The sequence below is a fragment of the Hippoglossus stenolepis genome, chromosome 23 (assembly GCF_022539355.2).
Source record: "Hippoglossus stenolepis isolate QCI-W04-F060 chromosome 23, HSTE1.2, whole genome shotgun sequence".
NCBI classification, from domain to species: Eukaryota; Metazoa; Chordata; class Actinopteri; order Pleuronectiformes; family Pleuronectidae; genus Hippoglossus; species Hippoglossus stenolepis.
Window position 1 is genome coordinate 2,241,932 of NC_061505.1, and position 19,809 is coordinate 2,261,740.

The window sequence follows — 19,809 nt, forward strand, 5'->3', positions numbered from 1 at the left end:
ACACAACCGGCTGCAACTTGAAATGTGCGACATGAGAATGTGCGGCATCAGGTTAATGTAGAATGTGTTGATTCATCCATCTCCAGTAAAAACGAGGTAACTTGTCATAAAATATACAAACAATCCTCGTTTTAAGCTTAGCGACAATAGATTTTTGGTTTTTGATACTTTCTTTATTTAGTTTCCTTCATTTCAAGAGACAGATAAAGAAAAACGCGGCCATCTTGTGCGTCTGTAGCGATCGGTGTGTGGAGCCGCGGAAGCGAGGTCCCGCCCACCCATACCCTCGGGCCAATCACGAGTCGGTCTCAGCTGTCAATCATGACGTTTCCCCCTCGTTTCTATAGCATCAAATAACAAATTAAAACCAAACTTAGCGGGAAAATTTACATTTCTATAGAGATAGACGAGCTGGCTGCTCCCGGCAGTACAGCTAAACCCTCAGCCTCCTCCATGTTAGCTACTGGGACATTAAATCATATTTAAGTTGGTTCCTCTGAGTCCAGACGTGTCCTGCAGCCTTCAGGCTCATCTCCAACCTTCTGTTATTTGAATGCACGGAGCACACGTATGTGATGTGTCATGTGCACCGTGCACCTGCTTATATAAACCACACTGAGCTCATATATTTGTATATATCTACATTATATAAGCAGAGACTGTTGGTTGGATTGCGTCAGGTCAGGATATGTTCAGGTTCACTGCAGGTTCACTCACACACACACGTTTGGGGAATGCAGGGTTTTCTGCAAACACATCCTGTCACATCTGGGCCAGAAAAGAGAGACAAAGCGAGAGAGAGAGAGAGAGGTGGAGCGAGGGGTGGACGACACATGATGGACTCTCTCTCTCCCCCTCCCGCCTCTCGCCTCCTGGGATCATGGCCGGTCTATATAAAGGAGAGCTCTGCCTCCTCTGCCGGTGCCACAGCTGCGCTCGCTGAGTCAGGCCCACTTCCAGCTCAAAGAAACCCGACTTGAGCCGGACTCTAAACTCCAGACTCTCTATTTGGACTGAGTCCTGCAGAGATTTACCCGGAGCCCGGTCGGACCTGAGGCTGAAGAGATGCAGGAGAGAAGCAGTTTCGTCCACAGCAGAGCAGCAGTGGCTCTGTGCTTTGTGCTGTTGATGCTGGCTCAGCAGGTGAGTGAGTCCAGTGACATGTGTCAGAGGATGCATTCAGAAAAACTGTCTTTTTGAATGTTTGACATATTAGAAACTACGTCAGACTGTGAAAAACATAGATTTTATATGTTTAAAGTAAAGCTAATCATGAGAAAACAACTCAGAAAATGCAAATCAAGTATGTTTTAGAAAGTAAATGTACCATAATAGTAACGTACCCATGTAAATAAATGATCTTTTTATGTATTTTCACTTTGGAGACATGTACATTAATTGGTGGTGGTTGAACGTAAAAGTTAAATCTTGATCTTGGAAACTTTAGACAAACTACCGGCAAATGAAGTCACCACTTTGACTCAGCACATGTCCAATAGAGATACTCGGAGTTGACTTGTGGATAATTACTGTAATAAATCAATGTTTAATCGTGCAGCGTGTCCTTGGTCTCTAATCCACTCGTGTGTGTGTGTGTTGTGTGTGTGTTGTGTGTGTGTTGTGTGTGTGTTGCAGGTGTGTGCGGGTCCGCTGGCCTCTCGGCTGCAGTCCAGCTCCGACCAGAGTTCAGACTCGGTCGTCCACACGCTGAGGAGGGTCGCTCGCATGACCCCCCTGTGGAGGATCATGAGCAGTAAACCGTTCGGAGCTTACTGCCAAAACAACTACGAGTGCTCCACAGGACTCTGCAGGTAACGCAACGTTATCAAATACACACTATCAGGGAATCCGAGGTTAAATCGTTGACATACGAAGCTCAAGTAAATGTAAAAAACGCACTTAATCCAGGTCGCTAACACTCAGGTCAATATTAGCTAAGGCATTAAGAAGCAAGTCATTGAAGCATTCCAGTAGTTTAAAGGTTCAGTGTGTGGAATTTAGTGACATCTAGTGGTGGAGTTCCATGTTGCAGCTTTAAGCAGTTAGCTTAGCATCTCTTTTAGTTTATTTACTATGTACGCCATATTGAATATTCAATCAAATATAGGTGATGTGATTAGTAGATTGGAAATGAATAGATATACTCTCAAGAGAAGCGCGTCAATATATGAACTAATGCGTTTTGTACGTTATCAAACTGAGAATTACAGAAAACGGAAAGTTTTGCCTCAGTGATGAAGAACGATGAAGCCTCTGACAGAGCTTCGTGTTGTTCTCTTGTCGTCCACAGGGGGGGCTACTGCTCCACCAGCCATCGTTCCCCGTCCGAGCCCGTGAACTACTGACCGTCCTCGGACACCGGACGTTCGAGCCCCAGTGAGCAGGCGTTGATCCGCACCAGGGTTCTGATGACCGGAACTCATCCAGGCTCTGTAATCGGACTTCTGTATTTATACGTTCCAATTGGTTTCTGATGAAATCTAAAGGTTTTTATGGATTCACACAGCAAGTAGTTAATTAATGCTCCACCCATAATGAGAAATATCACTCGAGGGGGAAAGTTCCAAAAGAAAAGTCGTGTTTATACTTGATATTTTCCACGATAGGATCAGTGAGAAGGTTTTTTTATTAAGGGTCCGAACAACTTCAAACTTTTTTACCTTTACTTCTACTTCCATGGACCAAAGTCCCTTCAGCCCTGATCTCAAACTGTGGCCTTGAACTCACCTCCAGAAATTGACATGATCATAGAAGCAAAACACAAAGAACAGCCAGTTATGACGAATATCAACAACCAGCCAGAAAAAAAGAAAAGAAAAAGCAAACAATGTGGAGCTCGTTTTTAATTTTGTGAATGTGAATCAGTTTGATTTTAAGAAGTTTGTGAATCGTCAGCCTTTAAAAACCCCTGAAGAAATGTGCTTTGGCCAAAAACCTTCTTTTTTCCCGTTTAACAAAGCAACCAAATGTAAATCTGACTGTAATATCAGATTTCTGACGCAGTGGGATGACGGTCGACAGCCGGAGTTTTTAATAAGAGGAAACAGAAACAACCTCAAGAACACGACGTTGAAAAGAAGAAGAGAAGCTGCAGAAGTTACAAAACTCTGCGGCCGTGCTCGAGCAGCCGGAACATTTTAACATCTTCGAGTTCTATTTTATTCTGTTCAAAGTTGTATTTAAAGAAAAGTTTGTTCAGGTGCAAATGAATCTGCCGAGTATGAAATCACTTCAACTACAAACACCTCATTTAAAACAAATGGAGGATACATACCTGTCATATCTATGTATTTTAGATTTTTTTCAGTACCCAAAATATACTTTATGTATTTCTTTTTAGATATATTGACAATGAAATGCTTGTTTTAGAATAATAAATATCCCAAAACCTTCCTGTCTACGTGCTCAGACAATCTTCCCAGATTTAAAATACCCTGGTCTATTGGGAACAGTTCCCTGACGACGAGCTGCACGGCCTCGGGGTTTTACTTTCAGATTTTGCTTCGACTCACCTGCATAGTTTACGTCATGCACAGAGCGGGTGGTTGCTGATATTTTGTACACTCAGCATGTTTGAGAAATGTTTGAGTAGGATTGCACTTTTAAACCAAAAATTATCTTTGTACTGTGTACTGTGCGTACTGTGCGTACTGTGTGTACTGTGTGTAGAGCGGCGGAGGAGGGGGAATAAAAGCATTGCAAAATAACAACCGTGATTTCTTTCGCCTTATTTTGAGTTTTAGAATAATTCATGTTGAAAGAAACAAGTGGCTTTAATGCACGAGTCGGACATTTGACTTCACGTTCACCGACTTCAAACGACTTGAAGACCAGAATCAATAATGTGAGTTAATGAATCTGGGTCTTCAGCACAAACCCTGAAACGAGGCCTGTTGAAATCTGCTCGCTCAGCAGTTTCCTGCAGGAGTTTCACATGTGGACGACGTATTGACTCATGCAGCTGCACTTTCACCTTCATCTGATCGAGAGGAGGAAACGTGATCCAGGTTCAGGTTCAGTTGGTGACAGTCTGTGTGTTCACGTTTACATATGTTCGGGTCAATATTTAAGGTCTGTACTGAGCCCGTGTCTGTGTTTACCTCCGTCTGTCTGTCGACTTGTTTCAGGTCCTTTTGTCCTGCGAGCTGAACTTTAAACTCTTAACATCACAGCTCAAAGTTTAACGTAACACATCAACTCTTCATGACACAAAACCTTCTCCTCCGTTCCTCTAATATTAGTTTAATGAGTAAGAAGTTACACATTTGCATAATGCGCATCTCATCAGACATGCCCCCTGACGAAGCAGGTAGAGCGATTTGATTGGAGGTTGGACGTAAACAGCAGATTTGTGACAGGCTCCAGAAAAAGAAAAACTCAAAACAACTTATCTTTTCTCTTTTATTACAGAATTAGCTTCAAAAACAACAAAACAATGAAGGAACGGTTTGTTCAGTGGATATTATTCATTTCTAATATCACAGACAGGCTCCTCCTCCTCCTCCTGTTCTTCTCAACATATTAATGACCTTAATAATAATAATAATCTGAATTACTGACTCATGATGGTTTGTTCTTCACATGGAGAGACATTAAAACACCTGGAGAACAAAGTGTTAGAGGTGAAACGTGCCCAAGATAAAGTAAAACAACAGATGATGTTAGTTTCACTGTTTTTATTACAAGATAAACTAATTAAAGTTAAAGTTTAGCTCATGACGACAGTGAATTAAAGTGCTTCCCTTCTTTAAAGGGCTTAGAATTCACTGTGTAGTTTTCAAAAACAACTATTAAACGAACAGCATCGTGCTAAAAACTCTTTATTTTCCAACATGACACAATAAAAGTAAAGTCATTTCTGCACAAACACAGAGTTTCACCCAGTTACAATGAAACAGCATTCATGTAGCTACACGCACACGCGCACACGCACACACACACGCACACGCACACACACACGCACACGCACACACACACACACACACACACACTTTTTACGAGTTAAGGCTTTAGAGAAATCTCCCGAACAGATCCGTGTCCCGTCAGAGACACGTCTGATGTCTAAATGTAAAATAAATAGATTATTTAATTATGAACCATTATTTTTTTTTTTACATCACACAGCATGTAGGATGTTGAGGTATGGTGACACGAGACCAGGTCGGGGGTGCATTCACCCTCCTCCCTCCACCAGCTGCACCACAGTCTGAGCAGATGTGGAAATAGATCAGCGTCAGTTTGAAGCAGTATTTGTTTAACAGTGGTTACACACACGAGAACAGACGAGTGTGTCTGAGTCTCTGAAGCTTGATGAGGATTCAGTGAGAAAGTTTAGTTCCGGCTGAAGGTTCGTGTGAGTCACAAGTTTCTGTAAGTTCTTTAGAAAGTTAGATCCACTTCCACTGGTTTAGATATTACGCTTTGAAGAAAATATTCATGAGCTGCTATAATGAACGTTCGATTATTAATTTAAAAGTTTGACATCGAGTGAAACGAGTTCTCTGTTGAGAGTTAGATGAGAAACATCGACGTGCGGCTACAGCGAGTTAGCAGTTAGCTTAGCACAAAGACTGAGAGCAGGAGGAAACAGCTAGCCTGCCAATAATTCATTTTATCATCTAACTCAGGACAAGAATTTCCCATAATTCCCTTTGTGAAAAAAAAACTGTAACATGTCTCGAACCTTCAGCCTCACGTTTCTATTGTGACTTTAAGGTAGAAAACGCTTTACGTCTCAGTGGAGCTGCGTCACGGCGTCTTCTCACTGCACGGCACACGACCCGCTGGGCAGCAGGTCCTGCACGTACTCCGCCACGGCCTTGGTGAGATAGGTCATGCTCCCAAAGCGGCCACTGGGGGCGCTGTCGTACAGCAGCCTGCACACTCCGGTGCCCGGGTCCCTGTCCAGGATGTGCTCCGCTGCTCCCAGATCCATCTGGAGCAGAAGAAGAAGAACTTCCTGTTAAAGAACTGATTACTACAACACTGAATCTGAGGGTCGTGTGTGTGTGGCGCTGCCCACCTGATCCTTGTAGAACATGTCGTTGGCGAGGTGGACGATCTTCTCGATGTGGATGATGGAGCCGATGCTCTGGATCTCCACGTCCGCCAGCATGGTGAGGACCAAGATGGCCTCCACCAGCAGCTGCCGGTACTCGGGCTGAGGGACGCGGTTCAAAACCGTCTCCACGTGGACGGCGAACTTGATCTCACCCGGCGTCATCTGGAGAAACAAGAAGAAAATAAGTGAAATAAGACGATTCTCAGCTTTTTCGATGTTGTATTCCAAACTTTGTGATTGGTTTAATGTGGTGAAGTGAAGGAAATGAGAACAAAGAAAAGGAGAAGTGAGAAGACAGCATCCGATTAACAATGAACTGAAGCAACAAGGGGACTTTGGAGTGAGGAGCGTTTACCTCTCTGGTCGTAGAAGAAGGAAGAACAAAGCCCTCGATGGACAGACCGTGGCACTGGAGGAAAACAGGTTGGTTTCATCACCACGTTGAATTCAATGTGGATTAAAAGTCCAAACACTCATGTAATTTGTGTGTATTGTTGTATTCGATCTGATCTAAGCTAATAACTGAAGCTCAGTGTGGGTCTGACCTTCTGCAGGATCTTCCAGACTTTCTGGTAGAACCCGACGGGGACTCGGTTCAAGGCGCCGTCCAGACGCCTCCTGCGCAGCCATTGGCCGTGTCGGGTGTCCCTGCTGACGGGAACGCACTCCGGGATGTCCAGAGACTCGATTGACGGCATCCGGTACCTCTGCATCATCACAAACAGAGAGGAGTCACTGCAGCTGCTGTTTGACTCTCAAAGAACAGCGCCCCCTTCCTGTCTTGAGGCATATAGCAGAAGACCACTCCCCAAATCTGACTTGTGATAAATATGTGATCGACGGACAAATCTTTACCCCAGACTCGATGTTTTCTATGTCCAGTGACTGAGATCTCATTCCCTGAGACGAGGAAAAAAGAGGAGAAGAGGAAAAAGAAGAACACACACAGATAAAACACAAAGCTCGGTGGTGAACAGAGAAACGGAGGGATGGAGCTTCTTCTTACATCGATTCATCCAGAGTCACATCGTGCAAGAATCAAAATCAGGATTAGAAATCACAGAAATCAGGTGAGAAAACAGTGAAATTAGAGATGAATAAACTGATTAGTTCCCTGGTTGAGGAGGATTCCACGAAACGGCGCTAGGTGGCGCTAAAAACCCTGCACAGAAAAATAAAACCTCATCGTCACGTAACAGCGAACTTCCCAGTTTCCATCTTATCTGAAGGACGAGAGATTAAACACACACACGTCCTCCTGGTTTCTTCTTCATTTACATGTTTGGACACTTCTCAACTTCTTTCATTTAACTTTCAATATAATAAATAATAAATATTAAGCAGAAATATCAAATATTCCCTTCATTGAGAAGCAGAAAGATAATTAAAACAATTCTTAGTATTTTCTACAGAATCAACTATAGAAATTAAAGTTTAATAGCCTGAAATCAGCAGCCATCAGAAATCAGAAAGTTAATACGGAGGAGTATCAGGCAGAAGAAAAATAAAAGATGTCAAAAATAACATCGAACTCAACGGGAGAAATGTTGTTCAAGTTTGCCAATATAATATGAGTAATAATCTTTTTTAAATTGTATTTTATACATCCTAATACCCGTCCGTATGTAAACCAGTCAGATGATCGGCTTCATAATCTTTAGTCGACGTTCATGAGAATTAAAACCCACAGAACCCAGTTTAACGTGGTTTTCAGAGTCACCTTGCGAGGAGTCGGAGACTGGTCCCACTGAAACAGACAATACATCAACTCTGCTTTAACTTTCTCTTTTCAACCAAATCCTTTCAAAGCCTGAAGCCTTTCCATTCACGGAAATCAAGCAACCTCCACCAGCACCTCCACCAGCACCATCACCTCATCATCATCACCACCACCATCACCATCATCACCATCATCATCATCATCATCATCATCACTCTGAGCATCTCTCTCTTCCCTCTGCATCTGCATCAGAATCAAATTAACACTAAATTACAACTCGTCTATTTTTAATTCCGTCAGATTTAAGCGATTACTCTCCATTTGTCCAGACTCTTATTTTGAATTTTACACCATCACCACCTGAACCCAGTTGGACCCCCTGCGGTCGACCACACGGCAAACAATGAACAACCAGCTCTGTTCATGTGAGCAAAACCCAATACTCCTGTTTCACAGCAAAACCAGTTAATGACATTAATATAGAAACGGTGAGTTCACAACACCACAGCAACGTGAATTAACTCCTTCATCATCATCATCCTCCTCATCATCATCACCTCTGTGACCGGATCTGTTAAAGACAGCCTGGGGTCCTGAATCAGAACAAACACAAAACAAGCAGCGTTATGAAGTCGAGCTTTTCCTTCTTCACCTCGGAGACAAAACAGCTGGAGAGAAAAACATCTGGTTTCTGTTCCGGAGCTTTTCAGGTGTTTTCAAACCTCAGGTTCTCACCTCGACTCCACCACTGGATTTAAAAACTCATATTTGTAAAATCGGAGAACAAGCAAGTCTCTTTTGATCAGTATGAAAAAGTCTCCTTCACATTCTGATTGGTGATGTTTACACATGTACACATGTATTATTGATTTCTACCGATATGTAAAACCTATAATCAGCTATGACACTGTGGTTATTAATATTCCTTCACGTGTTCATCACCTTGAATGGATCCGTCAATGACAACCTGTGGTCCGCCTGCAACAAGAAAACCAGGTGGTGAAAGAATCACAGGAAACAAGCTGCTCTGGTGACGTTTACATCCACGACCACACAACTCATTTCACCGGGTCCGGAATTCCTCCGCAGCAAAAATTCAGATTTGCCGTTTCAATTCCTACGAAACCTCCATAATTCTCCCTTTTTTTTATTTTTTCTAAACCAAATTATTCTTCCCCATCAGCGTCTGAATTAGCAGCTAATCTGAATCAACGCGGCCGGACGTCGTCACCTTGCTCGGCTCCGTCAGAGACAACCTGTGCTCCAGCTGCAACAAGACAAAACACTTTCAAAGCAACGTCCTCTCATCGCGTCACCTCATCCGTGAAGTTCTCTCTTTTACAAAAGAGTCAACAAATGCAAACATGCGATGTGAGAGGTGTGTTCTAATCGCACAACCAACAGGATCCTACCATCCGCATGTCGCTCTTCAGTTTGCTGATGCCGGCTCTCTCACTCTTGGTGGCGCCAACGTTGCCCAGATGATGGATGGAGATGGCGGGACTGACTCCAGTGTCCACCTCTCGCACTGAGGGGGGGGGGACCCAACAAAAATACATGTTAAATTCAACTTTTCACGTTTAGGATGTGATGCATGAGCGGACTGGAGGGAGAAGTGCGACTGGACTCAGAATAAAACCTAAGGTCACGTTCAAACGAGGGGATTGTGTGACTCACTGCTGCGCTGCACGCCGAACTCCTTCCCGCTGAGGATGTGGTGGAGGAGATTCTTCAGCTCAGACGGACTCAAACTCATCAGACTCTCTGTGGCCTCCTCTCCTGCAGACACACACACACACACACACAGACACACACATATTTTGGGATTTAGCAAAATAAGAAAATGGGACTTTTTCAGAAGTTGTGACTGGATACTTTCAAAGTTTGTATAAAACGTGTTCTGACCTGAGCAGTTGAGTGACTGAGCCAGTTCTGTGGCCATGACCTGGATGATGAGGCCGATACGGAGCCGGAACATCTCGCTGAACAAACTGGGCTGAGTCCTGATGCTCATGGCCAGATACACCATGATCTCCTGGAGGAGGGAGGAGAGAAGGGAGATGAAGGAGGAGGAGGACAAGGTGAGGACAAATTTAAATCTGGTGGAGGGCACGACTCACCTGAGTGAGTATGGCCACGCTGATGTTGTTGTCGCTGGCCTCGTCGATGAGCGCCGCCAGCTGGTCTGCGGGTATGGGAGCGGTGATGGTTTTCTCTCTGGGCTCCGGAGGCAGACCCACGGTCAGGTGCTTCTGGTGCGCCAGCAAATCAGAGCAGGCCTACAGAGCGGGAGAGAGAGAGATCACAACCAATCAGAAAGGAGATGTGGAAAAGATGAGATGAGGGGGAAGTGTGTGAAGGAGTGGAGGAGGAGGAGGATGATGAGAGGGATCTGGATGTTCAACAGCTGTCTCAAGTTAAATGGAAATAAAAGAAAGGTTATCATACTATATAATACAATATTTAATAAATAAAGGAATGTCTCTCTCAGGTTTGTTTCTAACTGCGTCGCTGTGGTTTCGTACCGAGTCGAGCTCCTCCACCTTCTTCTTCAACATGCCGGAGAGCATCCTGATGAGGCCCCACAGCTTGAGCTCTCCAACCTTCTCATACAGGTCGGTGAGCAGCGTTTGCACCGTGGAGCCTTTACCGTGCAGCTGAGTGTCCCAGTCCATGCCCCTGTTAAAAAGACCCACAACAACACACACACAGACACAGACAACAACACAACATGCACAGAGGTTGATAAACGCTGCACAGTCAGAGTTAGGGAAGAGTTTGACGTCCGTGAGTTGGCTCCTTTAAAAACTTTAGTTTACTTCAAGTAGGAATCCTCCAGATGGTCATATACTGTATTTAAATAAGTATATATCATACGGACTGAATGGTAGAATTAACTGTTTATGCTATTTTTAAATTGTTGTCATCGTCCATCTAAGATCTAAGATCTCACTTGTCTTTGAAGAGGATGTGGAGAATGTCCGCCTGGTCCTGCAGACTCTGTGTGTCTTTGAGCATCTGGACCAGAGCCTCGTAGTCGATTCCTCCGCTGGCGTCTCGGGGGATGCTGCTCTCTGAGGTGACCTGCACGTCTGGACCCTGGAGGTGGAAGATGTTCACTTTGAATCATTACAGAGGAAAACAGAAGATGGTGTAGATGAAAGAACTGAGGGGAATTGAAACACACCCCACTTGCTTGTTCCTCGGGGAGGTTCAGGTTGAGCGACGGCTGACGAGAGCGAAACAGTTTGTTTTCCAGGTACATGTTGACGTCTAGACACAAACACGGTGTTTTCATTCTGCACGTTGACGCACGTTGTGACGTCTTAATGAAGGATCCACTCACTCTGCACGTTGAGCTCCTGAGCTTTGTTCTTCAGAGACACCATATCCTTCGTCTTGGTGGCAGCCGCCTTGAACCGGCCCAGACCCACGACCTTCTGTTTGGGCTTCTTGGGCGCAGTGTGGGCCAACAGGTGGTCCAGGTACTGAGCGAGGTCGTCCGCCTCTGGACACGTGGACAAGGGGACAGATTGAGGAGACAGGTGATTGAGAGAGGATGTGATGTGAAGAGCAGGACGAAGGGAAGAGTGAGGACAAAAGATAAAGAGAAGCAACAAGAGTCATGGTTTCAAAGACAAGTTTACAACTCTTAACTACAGGTCCTTAAAAAGTAAGAGAACCCAATAATCAAAACCAAACCATCCAACATTAAAATATCTTTAAGTAATTACACGTGTTGTTCTTTTCTAACATATATTGACATGAAAAAATGTATTAACAATAAAACCAAATTGATTTGTATGACTTGAGAGGTACCTGTGAAAATAAATGTATTAATGAGTCACCTTAGTTTGAATTTAGCTGTTAACATTATTATTCTCGATCAAAATGCAAAATGTAAATATATTAGGATCATCTGCAGGTTCATGCACATGCATCCAGTCACACAAGTCATTTTACAACATGCGTGTTTATTAATTTAAGACGTGCACAGGACACAGGCATCAGTTTTAAGACTCTATCGTCCATGCAGTTATTGAAGTCATTTAAATGCAACATCAATTTTCTAAAATATCAAAACAACGACTGTTAGTAAAGGTTGAGAAACTCGAGGCTTCATTTTCCAACAGAGAGATGCAAACAGCACAGAGACACAACGCTGAGGTCAAAGATCAGTGAAGTTAAATGATGAGAAAACAGGGAGATTGTTATTAATCATGTTTTGTGATATATTTTAGGTTCAATCTCTTTCAGGTGAGGAATATTAAAAGTTACTCGTTGAATTTAAAATGAGGTTCAAACGTTTAATTTGTGTTAATAGTGACTCAGAGCACCGGCACTTTGCACATGTGTATTTACAACCACAGTCTTTGACCACGTGAGTATGAACAGGAATGGTCAGACCAACGATGGAAAACAAAGAAACGCCACCGGGCAGCGTGACATTATAAAGTGAAGGAATATTTTTCCACGGCTGGTGGCACCATTTCCATCAAGCGGCTTCTTACCATCATCACAACGCAACTCATGCACGTATCCATCGTCGCTACTCTCATCATCACACTCTTCTTTGCGGTGGCCCATGCTGCCGGGACCCTTACCGTCCAGGAAACTCAGGTGGGCGAAACAGGAAGTGGTCAAGAACTCCGACAGCTTCCCCGTCTGGATCCTGGGAAGGAGGAAGAGGAAAGGATGAAGAGTTTTGTGTGCGACTAAAAAGTCTGTTATAATTATAAATGTTATTTTTACCCCCTGGGGATCGAGGGATACTTTGGGCCAAACCTTCCACGTCATCCCTCGGGAGAAATATCAGAGAAGTGGTATTTTCTCGTCGTTTGACTTTATTTTATTCACTTATTTAATTAATTTAACATGATTTATTAACTGTAAACATATAGAATATACAATCATTCTGTCAAAGGAGCTCATTTTGATTTAATTTCATGTGAACTCCTCTACATGAGACTTGACCTCTGAATCCACAGGAACATTCACCTCACTCCTCCGTAGTATCCGTCCTGTAGCTTCTTCAGCGTGGCCAGGACGGCAGGATCCAGGTTTGTGTGGTCTTCAGCTGAAACACACACGCACAATAGGAACACACACATAATGTTCTTCTCTGTGTAACTCTGGTGAGTGGGTTCGATCTCCTGAGAGAAGAACTGGCGAAAGGCAGTGGGGCTGACTCTTCAAACACCTGAAGTCTTTACGTTGAGATAACTTCAGATGTTTTCAGCACTTCCAGGTACATCGTGAGTGTGTGTGTGTGTGTGTGTGTGTGTGTGTGTGTGTGTGTGTGTGTGTGTGTGTGTGTGTGTTTATTTACTCAGCATCGTCTGTGAAATGGGAAACGTGACAGTGGGGCGTCCGGTCATCCTCCATCTGGACGACAGGTAGGAGATTTCTGTCCTCAACATCTCCACGATCATCTTGTTGTCCAACGCCAGGTAGAACTGCTGGTGGTCGATGAACTGGAGCGATAAGATGTGGAAAATCAGTCCTTTAAATTTATATTTGATATATTTTCAGGTTTTTCCTCGTTAATTTCTTTAATCATAATAAGTCTGATCTTCACAACAACAGCTGGAAACCTGACTGATCTCCACTTCTCGTATTTGCTTGCTGACCTGAGGAGTGAACGTGAACATGGTGTTCCTGATGATGTAGAACTTTGAGGTTCCCAACACCCCGATTCTCCTGTAGGGTCGCCCGGTCAGACCGAGCCTGGGGTTACGTCCTGGGCCGCAGCAGAGGAGGAGGAGAAACGGAATGTGACTCGATTACATGTGATTTTCCCCTTTTAAAATATGAGAACAGCAAAATGATGGAATGAAGTTTCTTTTAAAGCTGTTTCTTGTACCGAGTCGGGCGTAAATGTGGCTCAGGACTTTGGGCGGCTGCACGAGGATGGGATGGATGTCGGCCACCGTCTCCACGTCGATGCCGTTCTTCATCAGCAGCTCTTTAATCTCCTCGGTCTCGGCCAGAATTGACACTGCAAGAGGAGACGGACGGTTTTTAACAAGCATAACAAATAAAGAGTTTCAGCAGCTCAGGGCCTCACGGTGTTTCCTGATGACTCACCCTGAACGACCACATCAGGCTTAGGGATGGTGGAGAAACGCCGGTTGAGAGGGTCGATCTCCCCGGGAGCAAGGAAACCCTGACAAAGAAACAGTAAATAAAGTCTTTGTATGCAAATGGTTCACATTACAAGTTCTTCAGTGAAACGACGGCTCACCTCGGACAGAAGGTTTCCCAGGATGTACAGAGACTGTCCCCACTTCAGGGGACATTTGCCCATAGAGACTCTCTCCACAGAGTGAGGGTTCCTGCACTCCTCCTCCACCTGTTCACATGTGGAAACACACAACACAATAAAGCGAGAATAAAAAGCATGAGAACACCACAAAACAACACTGACAAATTCATGCAGTTATTGATAATGTCTCCTGGTTTCATCACCTTGTCTGCGGGGACACTGTAGAGCTCCGGGACCAGTCGTAACCCGTCCTTCTGTTTGATGAGGATTCCCTCCAGAGCCTCCTGGTACTCCTGCACCTGAATAGAGGAATCAGAGTCTAATCCGTCTCTCGGGACAGACGTTCATACCGAGGTCCGACTTGTAAAGACACATGCAGGTGTAGACTACCTGTTCCGGGCTGTTGATGAAAATGCCATCCAGAATGAGGTAGGTCCAGAAGAGCGGCCACTCGCACTCGATGTTCTCAAACAGCTTCAGTTCTGCGGACTCGTAATAAAGTCTGTTTGGATCCTGAGGACAATGGGTGGAGGCAGAATCAGAGACAGAAAAATCACCTCATTGTGCAAGAACAGAAATAAGTCTTATCTCCTGTTTTCTAATATTTCTCGGAGCCAGAGATCGAACATATTTTTCCACCTTGATAGAGATAGAGACCAGGACAGAACTCGTTTACCTCTTTAGGTGTTTTGTGTCCGTCTCTGAGGAACCTGCAGCAGCCGTATCGACCCTGAAACGACGGGAGAGAAGTTTATAAAATGCACAAGGTAAGAAGTGACTATACAGCTCCAGTAGATGTTCAGCATGTTCTTCCTCATCTAGGCTGTAATAAAAACACTTTCCCTCTTCCTCCTCGATCTGTAACAATCACCCCCATCATTATGTAGAGCCTCATATTTTCTTCATGTCAAAATCCACGTTCATTCAGTTTTAGAGAGTTTTATAAAGTCCCATCAGTAAAAAGTCCCCCCCCCACCTGGAGTTTGGAGATGATCTCCTCCTTGGTGATGTTGACGAGTTCTATGTCCTCGACAGCAAACGCAGGGTACGAGATGATGGACAGGACTCCGGCGTCCACCTCTTTAGAGATGGACGCTTGGGGTAACATGGAGGTCAGGATGGACTGAGGGGAAAAGATTAAACAATGTAAAAAGATATATAATTGTGTGTGTGTGTTTGTGTGTGTGTGTGTGTGTGTGTACCTGGCAGTGCTGTATGTCGTCAGCCAAGGCGTGGACCACAGATCCAGGTCCTCCTTTTGCTCCGAACAGGTTGAGTTCGTCCAACGCCTCCAGAGCTGCCTGCAGGACACACAGCAGAACACAACATCACATCTGTATGTCCCACACACTCACAACACGCAACACACAACACACAACTAAAATATTACAGTTGTTGTCATTATCTGGATACTGAAACACCCTCAATCAGTGAGCAACATTACGTGTAAGTGTGTGTTACATTCAAATGCTAAAAATGACACGTAATTAATAGAGCTTGGGATGTCCTGCAGTGCCTGTTTCAAAAGTCTTAAATTAGACTCTGTGTGTGTTTGTGTGTGTGTGTGTGTGTGTGTGTGTGTGTGTGTGTGTGTGTGTGTGTGTGTGTGTGTGTGTGTGTGTCTGCATTCTTGGAAGACCACAGAGAACCTGATACCTCCTGTTTGCTGTCGGACAAGGACAGCGCGTTGTGTTAAAACTTCAGAACTGCAATGTTTGTGTTGGATTTTTAAGTTTCAGGGAGTTTTTTTTAATGAAACCAGACAAAACTCCATCACAAAAATGTTCTTATTGAGGTAAAAACGTGGCTGACGACCGAAACATAACATGAATCCATACGGAAGGCAGTTACTGCCGAGTACACAGCGTCTCCCATCTGATCCTGAGTCAGTCTGGGTTGTATAAAGGTCAGCGTAAAGGCCGCCACAGTGACCAGACACCTTGCTCCGTGCCAGAGACTTATGCTGGAGCACCTGTTCTGCCATCGCTCAGGCTGTTTCTGCTCCTCCCACCTGCTTCCCACGATTCTCCTGAGCCTGTTTCTACAGTTTGAGTTTGTGTATTTACTGTGTGTTTGTGTGTGTTGTGTGTGTTTGTGTGTATTTACCTTGGCCATGCCTATAGAGCTGACGTTAATCTCAGTGATGCCCTGGTTGGTCTTGTCTCCTCTTTCCCACATCCCATAATCCTGCAGGGAACCAGAAAATCAGACGGTGACGTTAATGCGTCGCCGAAGTCTTAAGAACTTATAATAACACACAAACTGAAGCACAGAGGACAGAGACTTCCTGTGAAACCACTTCCTCCTCGTCTGAGGGTGAACCAATGAGAACTTACCGCCACTTTATAAGCTGCCTCGATGTAGAACATGAGATTCTGAACGACGTCCACTTCGTCCTGAGTGTAGACGATGTGAAGGCCTGGAACACACGCGTGACCGTGAGCACACACATGCAGAACACCTCCGAATAACAATCACATCGAGAGTTCAAAACCACGACAGGGAGCGAGGACGAGTTTATTCACCAGATGCGGTCATCTGAGCGAGGAAGAACAGGAAGAGGGAGGTGGCGTCCACCTGCAGGTGACCCCACTGGTCGTCTCCAACCACGGGGGCGCAGGTCTTGGTGTTGTACTTGGCGTGGAGGGAGTCTGAGGTGCTCCTGCTGTATTTAAACTTCTCCACCTTGTCCAGCTGAGGACGGAGCAGAGTGGACAGAGACATCAGTGTACTGGGATTCATAAGAAGATCTGATTGGTTTGGTTTGTTGGGACTTGGCGGAGGAATGAACCCTGGATGCAGTTCCAGTCTGAGGTTTAAATCCGTGGATCTTAACCTCCAGTGTATTTACTGTTACTGCTGAGACGTTGTCCAGCTCCTGTGTTAAACCCTCATCCTGTGTGTGTGTGTTTGTGAAAGAGGAACGAGGGACGAGGAAAAGCAACGCACAAACAACGTACCTGCCGCATGATGCACTGCAGGACACCTCTCATCAGCTTTACCACATTCTAGACAAAAGGAAAGAGGAAGAGGAAGAGGAAGAGAGAGGGAGGGTTAAATGTCAGTATTGTCAACACACTCTTCTTCCTGGTGTCCAGACTGAGGAACATGAGACTCTTCATCAGCAGACACAGAGGAGCTGGACACTCTCCGACCACAGACACACACCTACCTGCTCCAGCTCGTAGGCCTTGGCCTTGTCTTCGTCCCGGTCTGCGTTCTTCCTGTAGGCGAGACTGAGGGCCCACACGGACAAGATGCTGTAGACGTTGTCTCTCACCCACGCGTCCGGCTGCTCCGGGCTGGCCGGCAGGAGACCGGTCACCGGGTCCTGTCAGACACACAGAGAGGTCAAAGGTCAGGGGGTTATCACAAACTGATGAGGGACCCTGGACAGTTGTGTTTCACGGTGTTCATTTAGTCTGTGTGTAGCTGTGATCGCACAAACACAGACAACATGTTTCTCTGCATCTGTCAGATTCCATTTAAAGTGTCGTCAGTGAGTCTTTGTGCAGAAACACTCAGCTCCCAGGGACCGGATTTGGTCGTTAGTGCAGTGATCCATCTGAGCAGCGAGCTGTGCACAGCCCCGGGCCGGCTGCCATGTGGGACGGGTTCAGACGGGTTCAGACGGGTTCAGATGGGTTCAGACGGTTCAGATGGGTTCAGACGGGGACTTCACACCCAGTGGGTTGGACGTTTTTCAGCATAGTGAGGACATTAAGGTGCATGTGAGCGTCTGAGGGCAGAGTTTAGGTTGAATGTGGCCCCTTGTGCAAAATCAAGTCCACGAAAAGAGGTTGGCACAGATCTGTGTGTCGAGGTCTGGGACTAATGTGCATCGAGGAATCTGTTTAAATGCATTGTGCAAACACACAACACAACACAACACAACAAACAACTCTTTACACTTCATGAGGTGACACTTATCGCGATAATTACCGAGTTTTTGATCGTATCGTCCAGCTCTGATTCAGACACACACTTGCCACAACTGCCACAAACACACACTCAGGCTTTGACTGTGTGTGTGTCTGTGTGTGTTTGAAGCTGTTGTCTTGCGAAACGAGACTTTACTACAGGAGTGTGTGAAGCTGCCCGCAGCCATGACACTTTCCCGTGAGAGCCTGACTTTACTACATGATGATCAACATGATGATTAACATGATGATGTCATGATGATTAACATGATGACGGAACCCCGCTGGGTCGCACCTGGTGTTTCATGATCGTCTGCTGGATCATCCGGGCATAGTTGTCCAGCTTCACGCCGGAGTTGCTGCGGCTTCTCATGGTGACAACAGGTCCTCGGTTCAGGTCCTCGGTTCAGGTTCAGGTTCAGGTTCAGGTTCAACGACACGAGCCGCTTCAGAGCGTCCGCGGGGAACTCATGTCTTCAGGCCCCGGGGGGAGGAAGGCGGGTTACCGGAGGTTCAGGAGCCACGCACACACACGCACACCACGCACACACCGCTGCTGCCGCTGCTGCCCCGGTTCTCTGCGGATTCAAGAAGTTGATCCGCAAGCGGAGACCGGACACCAGCGACCTGCGGTAAGCTAACTGAAGCTAACGGCTACGGGACAGGAAGTGAGCAGCGGCCGCCTTCAAAACAAAAGCACGTAGAATTCACTTGACTCCAATGTATTATTATTAATATTAATAAGAATAATAATAATAGTATTGTTGTTGTTATTATTGTTATTCCCTGCACCATGGAGGTAAAAGACTAATAGGACACACCTCTTTTAATATGATCTTTATTTATATGAATATTAAAAGATTTTAATTTTTAAAAAATCAATAGCTTCCATGTAATGTGGCCAACTTCATATCAAGTTTTAAAACAAATTCCCCACAAGGACACAGACGTAGTGATTCACTCCCTTGTTATTTTAATATACTGATTTCATGTGTTTTATACTATACAATTATGAAAGTTATATTAAGGTTTTCAGCCACTTCACCACAAATATAAAAATCATAATACTTCAGAAGAATGAAAAGGGTTCTAAATGATTACTGCTTTTTACAATTTCCTCCTCTCTACTTTTATTACAGTATCTGCTGAGTACTGAGTATTTTATTTTGAATTGTGAAACCGGAAATGGTGTTCTTTGCTGAACATAACTTGGCACATGTGAAACTTCTGATGTCTGGAGTTTGTCCTGTGGAAGAATTTTAATTACTGATGAAGTAAATATTGTTTTAATAGTGATGACTTCGATTTAAAACAATAACTTTGTGGGGAAATTTAAGCAGCTGAGCTGTCAAATGCAACCAGGAAGCAAACATGTTGACCTAAAAACTATTGTAGGTAAACATGTAAGAACATTCACTGTTTTATCTCTGTGTTCTCCCAAAGAACGATTAAAGCATCAATTGTGAATAAAATCATGATATTTTACATTTGTTGTGATGGTTGATTGGTGCAAATCCGCTGTTTTTGGCGCCATTTAGTGAAAAGTTTGAGGTACTTCAACTCTGTGTGAATATTCTCTTCTTATGTCACTTTATAACCTTATAAACATAAGTTACTACAATCAATAAAATATCTATAAATCCATACTTGCACACATAACATAAAAATACCTTATAAAACGTGTATCTATACATATACATATACATGTACATAAACCTTAGTTGAACTAAAAGGACAAACGCTGGGAGCTGAAATTATAATTCATATAATCAATTAATTGATTATAATTGATGAACTTTTTTGGCTGTTTGAGACAAAAGACTACAAACATTCCCAGAATCCT

General features: G+C 44.5%; 2 protein-coding genes across 7 annotated transcripts; one reads left to right on the forward strand and one right to left on the reverse strand.

Moving 5' to 3' along the window:
- Positions 1–914: 914 nt before the first annotated feature.
- Positions 915–3,707, forward strand: leap2 (liver-expressed antimicrobial peptide 2). The gene is made up of 3 exons (XM_035149339.2): positions 915–1,143; positions 1,636–1,811; positions 2,291–3,707. The coding sequence occupies exons 1-3, from the start codon at positions 1,066–1,068 to the stop codon at positions 2,343–2,345; spliced, it is 309 nt and encodes a 102-aa protein (XP_035005230.1). The 5' UTR covers positions 915–1,065; the 3' UTR covers positions 2,346–3,707.
- Positions 3,708–4,387: 680 nt separating this feature from the next.
- On the reverse strand, positions 4,388–18,585 carry phka1a (phosphorylase kinase, alpha 1a (muscle)). Of its 6 annotated transcripts, XM_035149333.2 has the most exons (34): positions 18,262–18,585; positions 17,219–17,377; positions 17,007–17,054; positions 16,572–16,740; positions 16,383–16,465; positions 16,153–16,233; positions 15,249–15,347; positions 15,023–15,169; positions 14,723–14,776; positions 14,437–14,559; positions 14,250–14,345; positions 14,026–14,133; positions 13,869–13,947; positions 13,645–13,779; positions 13,412–13,521; positions 13,111–13,255; positions 12,780–12,858; positions 12,293–12,453; positions 11,128–11,289; positions 10,969–11,054; positions 10,735–10,880; positions 10,307–10,460; positions 9,902–10,060; positions 9,687–9,816; positions 9,459–9,560; positions 9,194–9,309; positions 8,724–8,759; positions 8,339–8,374; positions 6,917–6,961; positions 6,607–6,768; positions 6,417–6,470; positions 6,023–6,223; positions 5,732–5,935; positions 4,388–5,206 (listed from the first exon to the last, which is right to left on the reverse strand). In XM_035149333.2, the coding sequence occupies exons 1-33, from the start codon at positions 18,337–18,339 to the stop codon at positions 5,762–5,764; spliced, it is 3,717 nt and encodes a 1,238-aa protein (XP_035005224.1). In that variant the 5' UTR covers positions 18,340–18,585; the 3' UTR covers positions 4,388–5,206; positions 5,732–5,761. The 6 variants fall into 6 exon arrangements, with proteins under 6 accessions (XP_035005224.1, XP_035005223.1, XP_035005227.1 ...); XM_035149332.2 differs by having other exon boundaries at positions 4,805–5,935; XM_035149336.2 differs by having other exon boundaries at positions 4,805–5,935; positions 12,386–12,453; positions 18,262–18,583.
- Between the last annotated feature and the right edge of the window lie 1,224 nt (positions 18,586–19,809).

Bases quoted from the DNA above. Each gene is read 5' to 3' on its own strand.
- leap2 (XM_035149339.2), top strand. From the start codon at position 1,066: ATGCAGGAGAGAAGCAGTTTCGTCCACAGCAGAGCAGCAGTGGCTCTG. The intron at 1,144-1,635 runs GTGAGTGAGTCC...TGTGTGTTGCAG, and splicing joins TGTTGATGCTGGCTCAGCAG to GTGTGTGCGGGTCCGCTGGC. The intron at 1,812-2,290 runs GTAACGCAACGT...TGTCGTCCACAG, and splicing joins TGCTCCACAGGACTCTGCAG to GGGGGGCTACTGCTCCACCA.
- phka1a (XM_035149333.2), bottom strand. From the start codon at position 18,339: ATGAGAAGCCGCAGCAACTCCGGCGTGAAGCTGGACAACTATGCCCGG. The intron at 12,859-13,110 runs GTAAATAAACAC...TGTGTGTTTCAG, and splicing joins CATTTCACAGACGATGCTGA to CTGAAGACCACACAAACCTG. The intron at 6,962-8,338 runs GTGATGATGATG...TCCTCGTCTCAG, and splicing joins TAACAGATCCGGTCACAGAG to GGAATGAGATCTCAGTCACT.